Source organism: Camelina sativa, chromosome 11, assembly GCF_000633955.1.
Source record: "Camelina sativa cultivar DH55 chromosome 11, Cs, whole genome shotgun sequence".
NCBI lineage: Eukaryota > Viridiplantae > Streptophyta > Magnoliopsida > Brassicales > Brassicaceae > Camelina > Camelina sativa.
The window spans coordinates 7,952,143-7,971,025 of NC_025695.1; the positions used below are offsets into that span (position 1 = coordinate 7,952,143).

At 34.8% G+C, this 18,883-nt stretch overlaps 5 protein-coding genes and 2 pseudogenes across 10 annotated transcripts in view; 4 read left to right on the plus strand and 3 right to left on the minus strand.

Annotated features, from left to right (window-relative positions):
• The window catches only part of LOC104722300 (sufE-like protein 1, chloroplastic/mitochondrial), a 2,451-nt gene extending 1,461 nt beyond the window's left edge, over positions 1-990 (plus strand). The window contains exon 2 of one of the 5 annotated variants that reach the window (XM_019232662.1): positions 30-765. In XM_019232662.1, the coding sequence (XP_019088207.1) occupies positions 30-765 (736 nt within the window). Of the gene's footprint in view, positions 1-4 lie in introns of all 5 variants that reach the window. The other 4 variants (XM_019232663.1, XM_019232664.1, XM_010440441.2 and 1 more) reach the window with 4 other exon arrangements.
• On the minus strand, positions 1,612-3,053 carry LOC104722301. Its single transcript, XM_010440443.2, has one exon. It carries the CDS (start codon positions 2,819-2,821, stop codon positions 2,006-2,008), a length of 816 nt encoding a protein of 271 aa, XP_010438745.1. The 5' UTR covers positions 2,822-3,053; the 3' UTR covers positions 1,612-2,005.
• LOC104722302 (uncharacterized protein At4g26485) lies at positions 4,260-5,080 on the plus strand. Its single transcript, XM_010440444.2, has 3 exons — positions 4,260-4,407; positions 4,518-4,722; positions 4,804-5,080. The coding sequence occupies exons 1-3, from the start codon at positions 4,260-4,262 to the stop codon at positions 5,078-5,080; spliced, it is 630 nt and encodes a 209-aa protein (XP_010438746.2).
• LOC104722303 lies at positions 5,941-6,796 on the plus strand (annotated as a pseudogene).
• On the plus strand, positions 7,678-11,130 carry LOC104722305 (KH domain-containing protein At4g26480-like; the record flags this gene model as incomplete). The annotated part of the gene is given in 7 exon segments (XM_010440447.2): positions 7,678-7,888; positions 8,577-8,662; positions 9,275-9,414; positions 9,901-10,014; positions 10,094-10,210; positions 10,295-10,438; positions 10,528-11,130. Coding segments are annotated over 7 exon segments (927 nt in total). The 3' UTR covers positions 10,675-11,130.
• Positions 11,057-12,562, minus strand: LOC104722304 (probable calcium-binding protein CML21). Of its 2 annotated transcripts, none has more exons than XM_010440446.2 (5): positions 12,445-12,562; positions 11,971-12,255; positions 11,679-11,881; positions 11,427-11,595; positions 11,057-11,320 (listed from the first exon to the last, which is right to left on the minus strand). In XM_010440446.2, exons 2-5 carry the CDS (start codon positions 12,167-12,169, stop codon positions 11,190-11,192), a joined length of 702 nt encoding a protein of 233 aa, XP_010438748.1. In that variant the 5' UTR covers positions 12,170-12,255; positions 12,445-12,562; the 3' UTR covers positions 11,057-11,189. The 2 variants fall into 2 exon arrangements, with proteins under 2 accessions (XP_010438748.1, XP_010438747.1); XM_010440445.2 differs by having other exon boundaries at positions 11,971-12,278.
• LOC104727733 lies at positions 14,021-15,324 on the minus strand (annotated as a pseudogene).

Here is an 18,883-nt window from a genome sequence, read left to right on the forward strand (position 1 = left end):
AAACCACTCGATCCTCAATTCAAGACGAGGGAGAATAAAGTTGAAGGTTGCGTTTCTCAGGTTTGGGTTAGGGCTTTCTTTGATGACCAACGCAACGTTGTCTATGAAGCTGATTCTGATTCGTCTATCACTAAAGGCTTAGCTGCTCTTTTAGTTCAAGGTTTATCTGGTAGACCTGTCCCTGAGATTTTGAGGGTTACACCTGATTTTGCCCTTCTTCTAGGTTTGCAGCAGAGTCTGTCTCCTTCTAGAAACAATGGATTCCTTAATATGCTTAAGCTGATGCAGAAAAAGGCTCTTCATTTGGAAGTGAAAGGTGAGGAAGATTCAAGTTCTGGAGAGAGTTTAGAGTCTAGCTTCGTACCTACTCCTGAAACAAACGGTGGAGCAAGTGTTGTTGACAATGATACGGAGTCCAAGCCTAGTTTTGTTGAGGATTTGGGAGCAGAAGATTCTGATAGTGGGTCAGATGTTGTTGCTTTAGGGGGTAGAGGGAAGAGGATAAGAGAGAAATTGGAGAAGGAGTTGAATCCTGTTGAGTTAGAAGTTGAAGATGTTTCTTACCAGCACGCAGGGCATGCTGCTGTTAGAGGTAGTGCTGGTGATGATGGGGAAACACATTTCAACTTGCGAATCGTTTCGGATGCTTTCCAAGGTAAAAGCTTGGTCAAGAGGCATAGGCTGATTTATGACTTGTTGCAAGAGGAGTTAAAGAACGGGTTACATGCTCTCTCTATTGTGGCTAAGACTCCGGCTGAGGTTTGAAGGTGAGGCAATGGAAGAAGTCAGGTCCAGATTCTTTTTCTTCTTATGTCCATTTGCTTTGGTTTTTGGTCGCGAGACCTATTAATAATGTTGAGGCTTAAGAGGTTGATCAGGAGGATCATGTTGTATCTATGGATTCTCCAAATGAGAGATGGATATTGATTGTGCCAAAATATTGAATCGTTTTGGAGGATATATCCCGATTAATATATAATGTTTTCACCACATGATTTGCAATTTTCAAACTGAAGTCCCTTTATCTTGCTAGCGTCAAGGTCTTCTTTTGCTATGGTTTCTTGATATTAAGTTTTGATGTCTACGCTTCGAGAGTTCTCGAGAGATGAATAGGATCAGAGGATGCTCTAGCTTAGTATCCATATGGCTAAGTTTGAATCGTTAGTGTCACATCACCTAAGGAAAGTATAAGGGATTTATGGAGCAACATGGTATATTCATGTCCACCATTAGACATGCGAAGTTTCTTGTTCATTTTTCATTCTTCTAGATACTGAAAATTGGTATTGTCTAATCATTGATACTAGTTGGTTTGAGGGACTGCAGAAAAAAGAAAGAGATTTGGTTGCTTTACTTCTTTCCGATGATCCCTGTTTCAGTCTACCGTTAATGTTTCTTAAAGCCCCATTAGCTGAGACTTGTGGGGTATAATATACAATCAGCTTTACATGTCTGTCTAATGAAACCAGTTGTGGTTTTAGCCAACCAATTTTTGCTTAACTTTTCTCTCCCTGAGACCATTGTATCTAATATCAAAACTTTCCTCGAAAAAATATTAATTTTAGTTGGTATTTTGAATTTTAAAATCCTCTATGTTGGGAAATGGTAGAAAATGGGTAAGCTTCCTCTTTATTATCTTGTGTGTTTTTGATTACTTTAAGTAAAGGGAACCAACATAGGAATCTAATGCTTGTACCTCTTTTGCTTTTGGTCTTAAATCTTTTCTATGGTGGTTCAGGTATGTTGAACTGTATTAAAATACAACACTGTTCTTGGCACTGTGTCTAATGGATCAATTATGAATCTGTTGCGTAGAAAGATAATATCTTTCCAGTTTCTTTATCTTGGAAATAGTACAAACTCCGATCTCTGTTCTTGGATAGAGTTCACTAGGTCTTGTTCTTTTATACAATTTGTGGGCAAGCAAATAGAGATACAGTTGCAGAACATGCCAAACTAGAGACTTTGAAGATGACTTCTGACTCAGAGAACCATATCGTCTTCTTCATTGTTTCTTCGTCGTGCAGCTACGAGATATCAGGATTCCGGTTGGTGGACCGGTCATCTGAAGTTGGCACCTCCCGTGTAGCAGATAAGAGTAATGAATCATTCCAAAATGAGCTCTGACTTTGAAGGTACCTCTAATTTCATATTCTATCTTGTTGTTTTGCACCTGTCTCCTGAGTTCCACTGCGTGGTTTACAGGCAAGCATACCAAACTAGAGATCAAATGGATTGGTTCCAACCTCGTCTCGCGCTTTTTCTGAGAGAATGGCTGAACCACTTGCTGTGCAATCAACCTATTGAAGAAGAAGAGCTCAATTCCAAGCTTTTCAAACCTCACTTCAATCTTCTTATTAGGGTTGGTAAAATTCACCAACATGGACAAATCGCCGTTGAAAAACAGTGGAGAGTCAAAGTAGATCGTGTGTAGGTTGGCGTTGGGGATGTCAAAAACAGGCGTTCTTGGTCTTATCGCAAGAAACACAATCAACGTAGCAATCCCAAGGAAGATAAGTAAAAGGCTGAACACAAAACATAAACCGGCAACACACCATATCCACAGACTAGTCTTGCTATTCCGTGGCTGCCGGAGAATCACCCTATCTGCATCTTTCCTCGCCTCTGTATCAAGACTGTTGAATCTAACCGTTGCTGGCTTTGTTAAGACCACTTGGCTAACTGGTGTTGACAGCGTACTTTGTGGTGTTCTCCATGGGGTGGTTCTTGGAGTATACCATACAGAAGATGGTGTCTCCCATGGCGGCGTTTCGGACGGTTGCAACTGCGGTGGAGGAGGAAGAGGTGGTAGATTTGGCATGGGTTATGTGATCAATGAAAGGAAATTTGGAAATGTGTAATGGTTATGGGTTAAATAGGAGAAAAATAAAGTTAAGTTTTTGATGTGTGAAAAAAAAAAAAGTGAAAGCGAGAGTTTTGGGCAAAAGAAGAGAGCTTTGCAATTTGCGTAGTGGGGTTTGGTTTTGAAATGAGTGGGACCATGCGTGTCGTTTTGAAGAACTACTAAAGCAAATCTCGGTGGATTTAAAGTTTGAAAACTACATGCGTTTTCATTTTTCTTCTTAACAAGTGGATTTTCCTAATTAAATCTGAGATTTCAAAGAGTTTTGACTGATTACAGGGGACAAAATACAGATAGTCTAGGACTTAATTGACATATTAAAAGTCTTAGTTATACTGTATGAAAATATCTAGATAAATGTTATTTTTAGAAAAGAATCAATAGGATTTGAGGAGCAGTATTGATTAACCTATATATTACTCTGTTTTCTTTTGATAACAAAACTTAAGTTGTTTTAAGATTTATCTTTGGGTTTTGTATTAAGATAATCAAAATGTTTGAAAAATAACATTTCGGCTTTATCTTTGGGTTTGGATGAAGATAAAAATGAGTTTGCTTCCTTGGGTACTGCTGTACTTCGTTTTTCTTCTCACTTTTTTTTTTGGGTAGTTGTAATGTGTGGTTAGTTGCGGATCCATAAAACACTTCACCACTAAGATAAAGCTTTTTCCCCCCTTGGAAAAGTCATAATAATTACATTTTTGTCTTTTGGCAATGATCATGGTTTTTCTTTGTAAGTTGATCATTTTAATCTCCTGGATCTTTTTAAGAGTATTATCAGTGAGAAAAACAATTGGTGAAACAAAAATAAGTTGATTTCTATATTGCATATTTTATTCAGAACCCAATATGAATTTCGCTCATGTTTTAGTCCATATAATTAAAACACTATTTTATGTGATATCGTGATAAGAATTAAAATTACGTGCAAAAAAACCCCCACACGCCGATAAAATACAAAGATAACTAGAGTATGAAAAATTTTCACTACAGCCAAATATCAATTTTAATTACTGATATCTTTATCAAACGTCATGTGTTTTTTTTTAATTGGCGATGATTTGATCTAACGGTAAAATGACCAAGATATTTTGATTTATTTAATAATGGATAAACTCGTAAAAGGTCTAAAGGTAATGAATTCAACTTTCAAATATGATATTTAAGATCCTAGTTATAAGAATAAATGAATGTGAAACGGTTTTATTTTGACAAGAAGAAGGTACATGAAAGGGTAAGTAAGTAACTTCGATATATCAAACCGGCACAGAACTCTAAGAGCCGAATAATAATCAAGACAATGAACTTGAAGCAACCCTTTGTGTTTTGACTCTATGTGTGTGTGTGTGTGTATATATATATATATGGTTTATAGGAAAGGAAGTCTTCAGATGTAATGGAGATTTCAGAAAAATGGATAGGACCCTATAGTAGCAAACACAAAATCCTTCTTGTTGGAGAAGGAAACTTCTCATTCTCACTATGTCTAGCTTCAGCTTTTGGCTCGGCCATGAACATTACCGCGACCTCTCTCGATTCGGAAGGTATATAAAAACCATATTTTAGGAGTGTATATATAATATTTATGTTTATCTATAGCTAGTAGTATTAACCATGTGACTGATGACTTGAATCAACAAAATCTTACATGTAGATGAATTGTGCGTAAAGTATATGGATGCAATGGATAACATAGGCATATTGAAGAGATTCGGGTGCGATATCCAGCATGAGGTTGACGTAAACAAAATGAGCTTCGATAATAGTTTGAGCCTGCAACGCTATGACCGCATTGTCTTCAATTTCCCTCACGCAGGATCTCGTTTCTTTGGTCGTGAATTTTTATCTAGAGCCATCGAGTAACTAACTCGTTCATTTTCTTTTACAATATAGTAGTTATTTGGACCGATGTAATGATAAGACGTAGTGTTTTGGATCAGAGGCCACAAAGAGTTAGTGAGGGGGTTTCTTGAGAACGCTGAGGAAATGTTGAAAGACGACGGGGAGATTCACATTACACACAAGACAACGTATCCATTTAGCGATTGGGGAATAAAGAAGCTGGCTAATGGAGAAGGTTTGAGGCTGGCTAAGAAATCGAAGTTCGAGCTGAGTCAGTATCCGGGTTATATCAACAAGAGAGGGAGTGGTGGACGTAGGAGTAATGATTACTTCCCTGTTGGTGAATGTTCTACTTACATGTTTGTCCAATCCTAAACTTATGCGAATCTCGCTTTCAATATGGTATTATGATAACTAATTTAAAATTTTTGGTCCGAGAGCGAACCTTAACGCGTCTCCTATTACATGTTTATTTTTGCTCATCAGTGGTTAGTTCCTTCTTAAAACTCTAGAGTAATATGTATATGAGTATACCAAAACTCATAAATTATAATAATTAAAATATCTAAACACTCTTTAATTTCAAGATAATCTATTAAAAAACCATGCATTTTCATAAAATTAATAGTTCTATGAATTAATTTTCCTCAAAATTTTGGTCAGCTAGTAAACTTTTTGTCGTTGTTTATCATGCAAGTGCAACTATGTGAAATGTTTTACATGTACCATACATGCAGCCCTGCATGTCTAGGGAATATATCTATTTTTCTTAATAACAAAAGAAGACGAGGAGGCTAAATTGGTTGAGAACTTGAGATCAACACGTTAGTTTATTTGGTTGGTCCACAGAGTTGGTCGATTTATTTGTCGTTTTCTCGATAGTTAAACATGCATTCATGGGAACGTCAATAATGGCGATATGCATCCATTTTTCGCCAATAAATGAAAGACTAAGAAACTAATTAAATTAGTTGTGACTTAACAACAATTTAGTTTAATTGTTGGTCCAAAGTTCTATTATTATATATATATATTTTTAAAAGTATATCCCAGGGTTGAGATTCGAACTATATAATTCAAAATTATTTTAGGTGATGCATGGAAGTTGTGGGAACTTCTGATTAATCGTCGATGCAAAAGACATGGACCTACACGTGCCGATAAATATATACCAAGCGGCCAAGAGCCACTATACAGAGATCCCTTCAAACTCTTTAAACCAGGTCAAAATATTTTCATAGGGTCGACATGGCTTGCCAAAAGACTCTATTCGAGAAGCAAATTCTTAACCTGTACAACCAAATATCTAAACTCAAGAGCCTTAAAACCTTCCGAACATGTAGACTCCTTGTTCGGACAGATCATGTCCACGTGCTTGCCGACGGAGACAAACATCGACGCTAAGAAGATGTGCCCAAAATTCCAAGCCATCAGAACTAATCTCGTCAAGCTACGTAGTGAAGCCGAAGGATATTCGGAGCAACACTTCTCCACGATCTTAGGATCTCTTGAAGACCCACTTCACCATTTAGATCTCTATCCTTACTACACAAACTACCTCAAACTTAGTAAGGTCGAGTTCGATCTCCTCACGCAACACACGAGCCATGTCCCGACGAAGATCGCTTTCATCGGTTCCGGTTCGATGCCCTTAACATCCGTCGTCTTGGCTAAGTTTCACCTCCCAAACACGACGTTTCACAACATCGACATCGACCCTCAAGCCAATTCCCTTGCTTCCTGCCTTGTCTCACGCGATCCCGACCTCTCCAATCGCATGATCTTTCACACAACGGATATACTCGACGCCACGGAGATTCTAAGTGACTACGATGTCGTTTTCTTGGCATCTCTTGTTGGGGTGGACAAGGAAGCCAAAGTCAAAGTCATTGAACACTTGGAGAATCACATGTCTCCTCAAGCTCTTCTCATGCTTAGGAGTGCACGAGGCCTTAACTAATTAGATCTTTCCTATATGTAGACGTTGATCCTTGCGATCTAAAAGGTTTCGAGGTCTTGGCGATTTATCACCCGTCTATGTCTGATGGCTTTGTGAACTCCGTGATGGTCGCACGCAAACTCAATGATTGATTGAGTGGTGTATCGGATAAATTCATAATAAACAAGGCAGATGATCATTTCCATCATGATCAAGGTTACGAAATTAGGTCAAGATTGGAGCCGTTACTTGTGGAACAAGGGAGATTTCCCTTATGACCCATGAGGCTCACACTTCCCAGTTCAAAATTATTATATAGTTCTGTCTTTTGTTATTGCGTATGTGTTGGACCAAATCTGTATTAGTTGCTGTGTTTCTCTGTCTCTCTCTCTGCTTATTGTGATTATGATGTATTGATCTCTCTGTATCATACTCGGTTTGAACGTTTTCATATAGCAATTAACTAGCCCAATCGGTACAATTACAAGCCACCAGATTTAGTAAGTAGAGACGAATGTTATAAAAGAAGCGCTTTCTTTGGCTTGGTAAAGAAACGCAGCGTTTTTGACAAATCCGGTAAACCAAGAAATTTACAGAACCGAACCGAGATTGACACAAATTCAAATCAACAAACGTGAAATAGTAGAAGAAGCGGGCCAGGTCAAGGTAGGTAGCCTCTCAATGATTAAGAGGGAACCAGCTGTATCCAGAAACCTTCTGAGTCAGTAAGAAGCTTCTAAGGAGCGGTAAAAAAAACACGAGTTTTATGTCCGGTAATATCAAAATGAATCAATCAGTCCCACAAACACAGACGCACACAGCTATAAAGGCCCAAAAAAAGAAAACACCATCCACCGACGTCTATTGTAGATTTTAGAGGTCTTAATAAAATACTTGTGTGTGTGTGTGCCAGATTAGCTCCCTACTGATCCGCCGCCGCCGCACCTCCTCGATCTCCGCCCAGCTCCGCTCCGTTCTTTTCTATCTCTGTTCAGTTGTTTCTCCAGGTAACAAACAGCTGAGGAGGAAGAAGAAGAAGAAGAAGAAGTAGCCGTCGTGGTTGTGATGATGATGATGACTTCACTTGGTGGTGGTGGAGGAGGCGGAGTTGGTGGTGTTACTGGTGGAGGCAGATTTGTTACGTATCCGCCGCCTCTTTCTGTGCCTCCGTCGGCTCCTCAGTCACCTAACTTCTCTGGTGGTGGTCTCCGATCACAGCCTTCTTTCATCGTTGAGCAAGAGAAGTAATTTAAATCAATCTCTGTTTTTTTTTTTCTTCTTCTTCTTCTTGTAGTTGACTTGTTTTCTTTTTTTGTTCTATCTCTGTTCTACTGATTTGGATCTTAAAGTTTTAATTTTTATCGCAAATCTCGAAACTTTTTTTTGTTTTTGTTTTTGGTATCGTCTATTTTTCATTTCTGGTTCTTGTTTCTCGTACTGAGATCTATGCTTTCTATTTCTGATGCTCCCTTCGATTTTCAAATATGTGTTGTTGAGTTGCTACCTACCCACCACTGCAAATTAAGCTTTTTTTTTTTTTTTTTTGCTCAATCTACTTCAGTTGTGTACTGGATTCTATATAAAAACTATTATACTTATAATTTGAAAACATTTATCTGAATCTATGAACCTTGTTTGTCTTTTATCGATTGGGTAATGGATTTGTTAGTGCTTCAATATCTTATAGAATCATCTGTTGTGTTGATGGTTGACTTCGTGAAGCTATAAATACCTCCACTCTGCCTATATGCTGATGTTCGGAGCAAGGATTTGCTGAAGAAACTGGATAGATTAATCTAAATTAGGATCTGACATTTTCTTACATACGCTTATTAAAACGTGATTGTTAAGTGAAATTTAGTTGAACTTCTTGTTTTCTTGTATCCTCAAGGTCATACTAATTTGGATAATCTGCGATTTCTCTCTTGGCAGGTATCTTTCTGAGTTACTTGCAGAACGTCACAAGCTTACTCCATTTTTGCCCATGCTTCCACATCTTTGCCGGCTGATGAGCCAAGGTGAGCGCGCCATACTTTTATAATTAGAGTTTCTTTTCTTCTTCGTAAGATCTACTGCAATTGTTTCTTGCTTCAGAACTACGACTTTTATACATAAGGATTTCATTTAGTTAGATGTTAGCAAAAAACACATGACAGAGTAGTTGTACAACCCTGTAAGTGAGATTTCTTACTATCCAATAAGACAATTAGTCTTACTTCCCTTACTATTAATTAGAACATTCAACGACAATGCGGAGTATTTCAGTTGAATTGTTGTTCTAGTAGAGTTTAGACATGACTTTTCACTGATGTTGATCTTATTACGAAGAACTAATTTCTTGGAATTCTTACTCTTGAGTTGTGTCTCATAGGAATCCCTGCATAAAAAACCTTTCTGATATTGAAAAGATCACACGTGTGACCTTCGTAGACATGATAGCAAAAGTTCACTGTATAGTTCTTGTCTGCAGTCTGTTACAATCTATTTTAACTAGAGTGTGAACGTTAATATTCACTAACTTAGTTGAGACTATGATGTCTCTCCATTCCACTATCATTGTTGGTGATGGATTTGTTGACTAATTCTAACTGGTGCGTCTTACTCTTGAAAATTGACATTTTTTGGAACAGAAATTTTGCGTGTAACCACGCTGTTGGAGAATGCTTTAAGTCAGAGTAGGTTTGACCACCCTAGCCCTCTGGCTTCTGGAGGGATATTTCAGAATGCAAGAGCTGACATGAACGGATGGCCCTCACAATTTCCATCAGAAGTATGACTACTAACCATTAACATAACTCTTTTTCATCTAATTCATACTATTGCTGTAGAAGCTTTTCGTGACTTTAAGTCATACTGACATAACTTGCTTTGACTTACGGTTAATCGTAGTTCATAATGACAGGTAGCCAGGGCTAACACTGTATATCAGTAATGTTGTGCAATGTTTTTGACTTTGGGTCAGTGCAGTAACTAGATATTAAATTTATAGGTGCAGCTTGTGAAGGATTGGATGTAACATGCTCTAATCTTTACAAATTATTCTATGAATATCATGAATTAGGATAAGCAATTACAGGTTGCTAAGTTGCGACAATGCAATACATTGCCCCTTATTCCGTGGAAGAAGTATTTGATAAGATTTATTTCATCTTCTTCTTGGTTTTGATGCTGCAATCATATATGTCTGTAACAGGTTCTTATGCGTTAAGGTTGACATGGCTTTTAACAGGTTGTTTGTTAATCTTTTGATTTGCAGAGATCTGTTTCATCATCTCCAGCACCAAATTGGCTAAACTCTCCTGGTAGCTCGTCTGGTCTCATCGTCAAGCGAACAATCAGGGTGGATATTCCAGTCGACAAATACCCTAACGTATGAATCTTTACCTTCCGTGCTGAGAGCCTAAACTATCTTTGCCAAAGTGTATAAACTATAATTTGATAATTTGCAGTACAATTTTGTTGGTCGCCTCTTGGGTCCTAGAGGAAACTCCCTCAAACGAGTGGAAGCGAGTACTGATTGCCGTGTGCTGATAAGGGGGAGAGGCAGCATTAAAGATCCGATTAAGGTTATTTACATTTTTCATATGTTCAGGTAAGAATACCCCCCTTGACTCCAACTGTATCTTCATTCTATAACATTGTTGTTGCAGGAGGAAATGATGAGAGGGAAGCCAGGGTATGAGCACCTCAATGAACCACTCCACATCTTAGTCGAGGCAGAACTACCCATTGAAATTGTGGATGCACGTCTCATGCAAGCTCGTGAAATACTTGACGATCTACTTACTCCCGTGGTTTGTTCATAGCTCTTCAAAGATCTTAAACCAAGAGATACGCATAGTAGTTATCTATATAATTATCTATTTGTTATGTTTTGTTTTAGGAGGAAACTCATGATTTCTACAAGAAACAACAGCTACGTGAATTGGCTCTTCTCAACGGAAGTCTTCGAGAAGAAGGCTCTCCAATGTCTGGTTCCATCTCCCCTTACAATAGCCTCGGCATGAAGAGAGCCAAGACAAGGGGCTAAAAGCACACCTGAATTCATGTGTTTGCTTGCGTCTCTCACCTTTTCCAAGAAGGTATATATGCACCGTAACCGCTTCCTTCAAAACAAGAAGGCTTTGGAGATTCTGTCTCCATCCCATCCTCCACTTCCTCGGGTTACCGGTACCGTTTCTAATCTCTGGAATAAAAAAACAAAAAAAAAAAACACCGTCGTATATGATTCTGTGTCTATCTTATTTATCGTGTCCCGGATAGGGTTCAGACGACAGAACTAGGGGCAATACAAAGGCATGAGTCTTTTGTCTCTGTCGCTGTCTCTGTCCGAGATTAATTGTGGCTTGCTTGTTCTTTTCTTTATATGGTTTAGTTGGAGACTACTAATAAGTTTTGTTAGTTAAAGCCAGTTTTTGGGTAAAACATCATGGTTTGTGTATTGGTAATGAATTATTCTGTTTGCATCAACTTATATCTTTTGTTACTTGCTGACTACATTCTGCAAACACAAAACACGTATATAGAGTTAGAAACTCATCAAATTCAAGCCTTCTCTTTGTTGTCTTCTTCTTCTTCTTCTTCTTCTTCATTCTCATCTATCCCAACCCACTGCGTAAATGCGAACAGAAACTCTTTGAAGTTCACCATTCCGTTCTTGTCCCAGTCCATTTCCTCTGCAGACATAAGAATCAATATCAATATAACTCGGTTCAAGGAAGGACAAAGCTTGAGAAGCAGAGGAATTTTATATATATAGAGAGAAAGAGATAGGGACTAGACCAAATCTCTTCATTGCAATACGCCCAGATGATCGTTCTCCAGATTCATCAATGGCTCGGACCATCTCATCGCGGCTAACATATCCGTCCTTGTTGTCGTCCAGGAACACAAATGTGTCCACAAGTGTCTCAAATGTTGGTTCCAGCTTTGGCATTCCCATCGTCCATTTCTATTCATCATACCAAAAACTCTCACAAACCACGAACAACTGATAAACCGATTTATCAAACTGAGCATTGATTTGTGGGTTACCTTTTGGAGAGTGGATGAATCGTCCTTAAGAAGATAGACAAGACAGAGAAGAACAATGAATTCTGTAAATGTAATCCCCATATCCTCGTTAATGTCACAAGCCTTGAACAAATCATTTATCTCATCTTCCTCGAACGAGATCTCTAGCTTCCTGATACAATTCTTTAGCTCCGTGTGATCGATAGACCCGTTGGAATCCTCATCTGCCCCAAACCAACCAAGTAAACAACCATCAGCTCATGAGAGAAAAAAAAAAAGCAGCGATCTAGAATCTGCCGGTGCTTGCACTCACCGAACTCTTGGAAAATAGCTTTGCAGTTTCGAAGACCAACATCGATCTTTGGGAATTTGAGGACAATACTGTTAAAAGATTTCATTGTGGTGCCTCTCGTTGCCCTGCGTTGCACGGCTTCTATGATCTTAGCCTCTAACTTTGTCTCTGGTACCCATTCTGTTTCCAGAGATTCGGATTTCGTCACTACACCTCCCATGTCTCTGTGCTTCGAGATCGGATCGTAGATTCACCCTCCAAACAAAAATCTAGTTTCTTGTAAGACAAGGCAGCTTAACGTTTTGTCTGTCCAAAAACACGAACGCTGTCTGATTCCAAGATTATCAAAACGAGATCTAGATTCAATAAATGACGGGGGAAAAATAAAAACTAAATAGAGACATAATAGATAAAGGACAAGTTTCACAATCAGACAATTAATGTCACACAAGAATCAGGACGAAAGGAAAAAAAAAAGAAGGAGAAGAGAAGAACCTGTGTTAGTTTCTTGTTTGTCACGAGATCAAAACACAATCACAGATCTGTTTAATGTGTCAAATGATATTTTAACCAGGAGAAACAAAACAATGATGTTGCAGATTAATTTGAGAAGAAGAAGCTTTTGTAATAAATGGCGTGAAAAACGCTGAAGCTTCCACGTAATTGCGCATATGTCATTCATCTAATTATTTTAAAACAAACTCTCCATCTTCGTCTGACTTTTCTCCATCTGACTATTATTGTTTTAGTTTAACAACTAAATTATTACCCACGGATTCAATTTTATTTTATACATAAAAATATTTTAATTTTTATATATTAAAATAATTTTTTAATAATTTTAGTATTAAACAATATCATCATATAATCTTGATATTTTATATTTAAACTGTCATCTTTTATAAAAATTACAAGTTTATAACTCATTTTATCATATAACTAATTACATTTCAATTGGTAAATAATAATGGAATATGTAATAAGATATGCAAAATGTTGTACATATAACTTTAAATTGTGATACTACAAATAATAACTTTAAGATATGATATTTATTAAAATGGTAAAAGCTTATTATGTAAATCTTAAAAATAATAAATAAGATTCTATATTGTTTTAATTATGAAGATTTTGTAAGATTTGTAAAAAGTTTGTTTACATTATAAAAATTGATTATATATTTTATTTCTTTAAGTGATATTATTCTTTAAATTAGATCAGTACAAATGAATGAATGATACACTTAAATACACTTAAAAATCTCGATCTCGATTATCAAGCGAACTCGCCGTAAAGCTAAATTATACAAATGATACAATTAAATACATTTAAATTATTAATGTCTTAATTTTATAACCAGCTAATAACCCATGTATATCACATATAGTCTACAAAAAAAGTCATATACTTCGGAAAATAATAAAGTAGGAATAACGAAAATTAGTTACCACTAATCTTGACTTTGATTATTAGAATTAGTCGCCATGAAAAGAGGTTGATGATTGATGAAGATTATGTTTGTGTGTCTATGAATTTCTTTTGTATTCTCTTCTCTTTTCTCCATGTCTCCTAATTTTCAATCTCTGATTTTACAACTATATATATATATATATATTTACAACTATATAAATATATATACATCTATGTATATGTAGGTTCATGTTAACATATGTTTAAATTAATTTATTTCAGAAAAAGCTAAAAAAAAATTATTTTCCTACGTACAAATTAAAGTGGAAAATTTTGTTTTGTTGATGTGTTAATTAATAACATCTCAAAATAAATGTAGAATTTATTTCTGTTCAGCTAACCATTAGATATATAATGGTATATGTTTTCTTAACTATTTCGAAAGCAAATTTCAAAAGAAATGATTGTTTCGTTGGTTCAATAGAAGAGATATGTATAAGTACTTGCAATGTAAAAAATCAATAGTAGTTATCATTAAGTTGTCAATGGTGGGGAAGACAATACTATGAAATGTAAACTATAAAAAACCTCTCAAATGAGATTTTTGTTTTTGTTTTTTAAAAGGAATACAACAAAAACCTAAAACACATGAAAGACATAATCAAACAAGGTTTTCTGGAGATATGAGACTTTCGATGTGATCCGGATAAGATGTGAGAAAAAACATTCTTTCGTTGCTAGATCCATAACAACGCCTAAGTTTCTCATAGTCAAGTCCTTTGACACTTCTGATCGTCTCTCTCACTGGATCATAAATAAAAACAGAAATATCTTTAAACAAATTTCCTAATACTACTACATAGATAAACTCACCAGTACTAGTGGCACCATTTAACGACCAAGTCGTCCCAAGCAAATCTCTTATAGGCAAAGGCATAACAAATTCATTTTCTGACCAGTCTTGTTTTTCAGCACCCTGCCAAACCCATATTTTGATAATATTCGAATAACTGCAAACCCATGCTAATTTTCCTTGGTAACTCATTAAAGACTGGTCAAGATTTGATTCATATAGGGGCACACCACCAGGTATTTGGATTGATTTGAACTGTTCAGACCTCACATCAAAACTCATAATGATCTCTTTCAAATTCATAGCCAGGATTTCTTTGGGAAACGGAGGGACAATGCTATGATCGTCTCCATCTTCTTCAAAATATATTTCTGCTTCATAATACACAACTCCTTTGATGCAATAAAAATCACTCCTAGCCTTATGGTAAGGGCTATTTTCGATCACCCTCCATGATTCTTGACATCCTAATGTAAGAATTTGAGGGTTTTGATATTCTTCCCCTAATATATAAGAATAACAGGCCATCAATAGTAGTTTATATGTATTCTCCATAGGATCGTATCCTAAACAGCTACCTACGACTTTAGGGATTTTAGGTTTAAGCAAGGTTGTATGTTTTTCATGGTGGGATTCCAAATTACAATCTCTGTCTTGTTTCCGAAAGTGATCAAGCCATTGATAGAAATGCTACTGCAGCTGTATCGTTGACAATATTTTAAAGGGGAAATGATATGAAAATTGTCCACATCAGAATAACTTGTAGACTTCTCATTTAAAGGCAGCATGCAGAAGAATTTCTTCCACTCAATATCATAATCGGTGAAGGTGAGAAGAAGACTTTGGGGAGGAATTGATGATTGTCGAACCGCGAACGAATTGATGAAATCTTGTTGGGTGGTGATAGACAACCATAGCTTTGATACACAACGAAACCTCAAGATAGATTTTGCAGGCAGTCTCATAAGTATCTCCCTCGTTAGATCAATGGGAATATATTCATGATCTGAAAATATTTCAGTATTATCGTATTTGTCGTCGCCATGAAAACAAGCTGATGAAGATTTCTTGATTCTATGGATTACTTTTAGCTTCTCATCTCCTTTTGCCATGGCTCTTAATTTTGAAACTCTTTAAATTATGAGGTCTTTTTAATTTTTATTACTTTGTTTTTTGTATCTTTCATTTTAACAGTGTATATATATTATGTTGATATGTAGGTTCATGTTTATCATATAACATTGTTTGGATATCTAAGTTCATCATCATATACATGTGGATATCTGTTTGAATTAATTTAAAGCATATAGGTTAGATTTTTTTCTCTTAAAACATTTAATTAGAAAAACTATTGCATAATAATGTTAGATTTGAACTCAAATATATGGCTATATGGCATCCTCTTATAGGAACACATGGAGTAATTAAAGATCTGATTTAATATAATATATATATATATATATATATAGTGTTTCTTCTGGGATTTATTAAATTTGTTAATCATATTAACTTTTCACAAGAATATCATACCAAAGATCTTTCTGTATAAATGAGAATTCAATTTGTGACACTATAAAAATATATAAATCCGTACATTAATAACACTAATATTAAAAGATCTCTTATATTATTATTATTATATATATATTAAATTAAACAATTCCCTCTATGAGCCTAGGGAATATTTTGTTTATCTATTTAATTAACCACGGGATATATATATATATATATATATATTCTTAATAAATTTACTTATCTTTTTATGATATACTTTAATTTACTTTATAACTATCTATATTTTGATGCTTCTCTATTTCTATCCAAGTTGTTTATGTTTTTTTTTTATTTTAAAAAATTATTAAATCGGCCACCATATCCTACTATATTAATTGAGAAATACATTTATAAAAGTAACATTAAAAGTGTAAAAAATTACAATAGAATGCCATTGAAAATAGTACAAAAAAAGATATGATTATTAAGGATAATTAAGATAATTTAACAAATATTAATTTATTAAATTTGTTGCTAAAAAATATATTTTGAAATATCCATTCAGTTAAACAACTAAGAATTTTTTTTTCTGATATAGTACCATAAAAATAATCAGATTTTCTACAGAATTTTTTTGGCAACAACCTCTCCAGCAATAATCCGATTTGTAAGTAGGATGTTGCATTCACATTTTCAAACGTTACTCACACGTTACTCATTTGCTTGTATAATGGATTTTATTTATTATTTGTTTCAAATTCAGTTAGTAGGATTTCTTTTAAATTTATCCAATATAATAAGGATAAAGTTTCCATTTACATTTAATAATAAATAAAGAGTAATGTTGAAAGTAATAAATAAAAATTAATCTTCAAAGTAAATTCTCATTTACATGTTGTATATATACACAAATTATTGCTATTAAAAATTTAAATTATTACAATCAAAACTAAAACAATGAACTCATTTTAAAGTTAAAAAAACAGTTTTAAAATATGCACATATAAATTGCAAATCACAAAAGACTATGAATAACAAAATAATAGAAAAATATATTTTATTCTATACTATTAATTGGGGAGTACAAAAGCAGAAAAAAAACTTTACAAAAAATTCCATATATTGCCCCTACGATTAAGCAAGGAAGAAGAGAAAAAATAAAAACAATACTTGGGTTCAACCCTAGGGGTAAACCTCTTCATTCACCCCCTTATAAAATAAGCAAATAAAATCTGTATACATTATTATAAAATTAAAAACTTAAACCGCTCTTTAATAAACTCAAACCGACATATAATTTTGTTCTACTTGTAAAATCTAAACCCTAACTATCTTATTTGTGAACCCAAACCGACATATAATTTCGTTATACTTGTAAAATCTAAACCCTAACTATCTCATTTGTGAACCCAAACCGATATATAATGTCGTTCTAATTGTAAAATCTAAACCTTAACATCTCATTTGTGAACCCAAACCGACATATAATTTCGTTCTACTTGTAAAATCTAAACCCTAACCACCTCATTTATGAACTCAAACTGACATATAATTTCGTTCTAATTATAAAATTTAAACCCTAACCACCTCATTTGTAAACCCAAACCGACATATAATTTCGTTTTAATTGTAAAATCTAAACTCTAACCATTTCATTTGTAAACCCAAACCGACATATACTTTTGTTCTAATTTTAAAAATCTAAACCAAGCCAATATTTAACTTTCCTTAATTAAAAGTATACAAAATTTGTTTTCTTAATTTGTTTTGCTTTTTAATTTAATTTTGATTTTTTTTTTAAATGAAATATTAGATGGAAGATTCTGATTGGTTGAGAGAAAAGGGGGTGAACAAAAAGGTTCACAAAAGACAACAAAAAGGTTCACCTAAGTATTTTTCAAAAAAAAAAATTGAAGGGCAACAAAATCATTATATTTGGAGATGGGACGCGGATCCTAAGTGTTTGGCCATAACCTTATTCGGATCTTAGATATATTAGAAGTGTATCCAAACACTCTCTTCTTCTTAAACCTGTAGGAGAAATCAAATCCAAAAGTATAATATTCAATACCTACCATATAAGTTCTGTTACTAATTTAAACATTTCATAAAATCAGCGATTATAGACAAAACAGTTTTAGACAACTTACCATACGTAATAAACGGCAGCATTTTAAATAATTACCATTTTTGCTCGTCATTTAATCTGATAAAGATCAGCCAATCTTAACAATACCGATTTCTACACCTTACCTTCTAAATTCAAAACTAAATATTCGTATTCTTTAATTTTTAGCAACTATCCCAGATCTTTAGTAAAAGAAATTAATTAATGTATCTTATCACTAATATCTAATAAGCATATTATAGAATTTATCATTTCCCGAAACCGTCTCTATTAGTCATATAAATACAAACTTCAATGAACAAACTTAATACTCAATATTTTAGATCTATCAGCCAATTTTGTCACCAAGGCTGCTAATCGTGGATGAAGAAAGCTCGCTAACATCAAGCCTTTCAAAACGAGTTGGAAATGTAAAGGTGAAATCATCGATAGTGTACAAGGAACAACATAGATGGGAGGGACTAAATTATTGTTTTCTTATTTGTTTGTATCTTATAGGATCTACTACAAAATCAAACTTGCCAAAAAGAACGGTTTTGAAGGATGTTACAAACATACCTGGTCTTGCCAAACATGGTCGAGAAGCACCATCGATCAAGAGAAAGCAATTACAAGGAACATAACAATGGGATCTTCCTTAAACAACAAATAAGGTGATAGTTAGTTTATGGCATTACCAAGTTATTTGATCTATATTGTAATCATCAAAGTAACACACATTTGTTGATATAATGAAGCAGGATCTGCTGCAAATCCAGCTTAACATCTTTACAAGAATCAAGGGATGTTAGCTTTGTGCTTGCTCATCCAGTAATCAAACTAAACGAAGACAAACTCATGGAATCTCTACGCAATTTAGTCCTCCAGCTATTAATAGCAAGCAAGGTAATAAGGATTTGAATAGATATTGAGTAACTGTTGAATACTATCTATACATTATTGTGTGTCTATAGTCATCTAATCATGCATTAGAACTAATATTAAGTCGATTCTCAGGTGTAGCTTCAATGTAAAATCTTTTATACAACATATAAACAATACAACAATCC

What these genes read in the sequence shown, in the direction of transcription:
- LOC104722301 (XM_010440443.2), bottom strand. Translation starts at nt 2,821, where the DNA reads ATGCCAAATCTACCACCTCTTCCTCCTCCACCGCAGTTGCAACCGTCC.
- LOC104722304 (XM_010440446.2), bottom strand. Translation starts at nt 12,169, where the DNA reads ATGGGAGGTGTAGTGACGAAATCCGAATCTCTGGAAACAGAATGGGTA. An exon ending in ATTCATCCACTCTCCAAAAG is followed by an intron (nt 11,596 to 11,678) that starts GTAACCCACAAA and finishes TATGATGAATAG; the next exon opens with AAATGGACGATGGGAATGCC. An exon ending in TATTGCAATGAAGAGATTTG is followed by an intron (nt 11,321 to 11,426) that starts GTCTAGTCCCTA and finishes TTATGTCTGCAG; the next exon opens with AGGAAATGGACTGGGACAAG.
- LOC104722302 (XM_010440444.2), top strand. Translation starts at nt 4,260, where the DNA reads ATGGAGATTTCAGAAAAATGGATAGGACCCTATAGTAGCAAACACAAA. An exon ending in GACCTCTCTCGATTCGGAAG is followed by an intron (nt 4,408 to 4,517) that starts GTATATAAAAAC and finishes TCTTACATGTAG; the next exon opens with ATGAATTGTGCGTAAAGTAT. An exon ending in TTTTTATCTAGAGCCATCGA is followed by an intron (nt 4,723 to 4,803) that starts GTAACTAACTCG and finishes GTTTTGGATCAG; the next exon opens with AGGCCACAAAGAGTTAGTGA.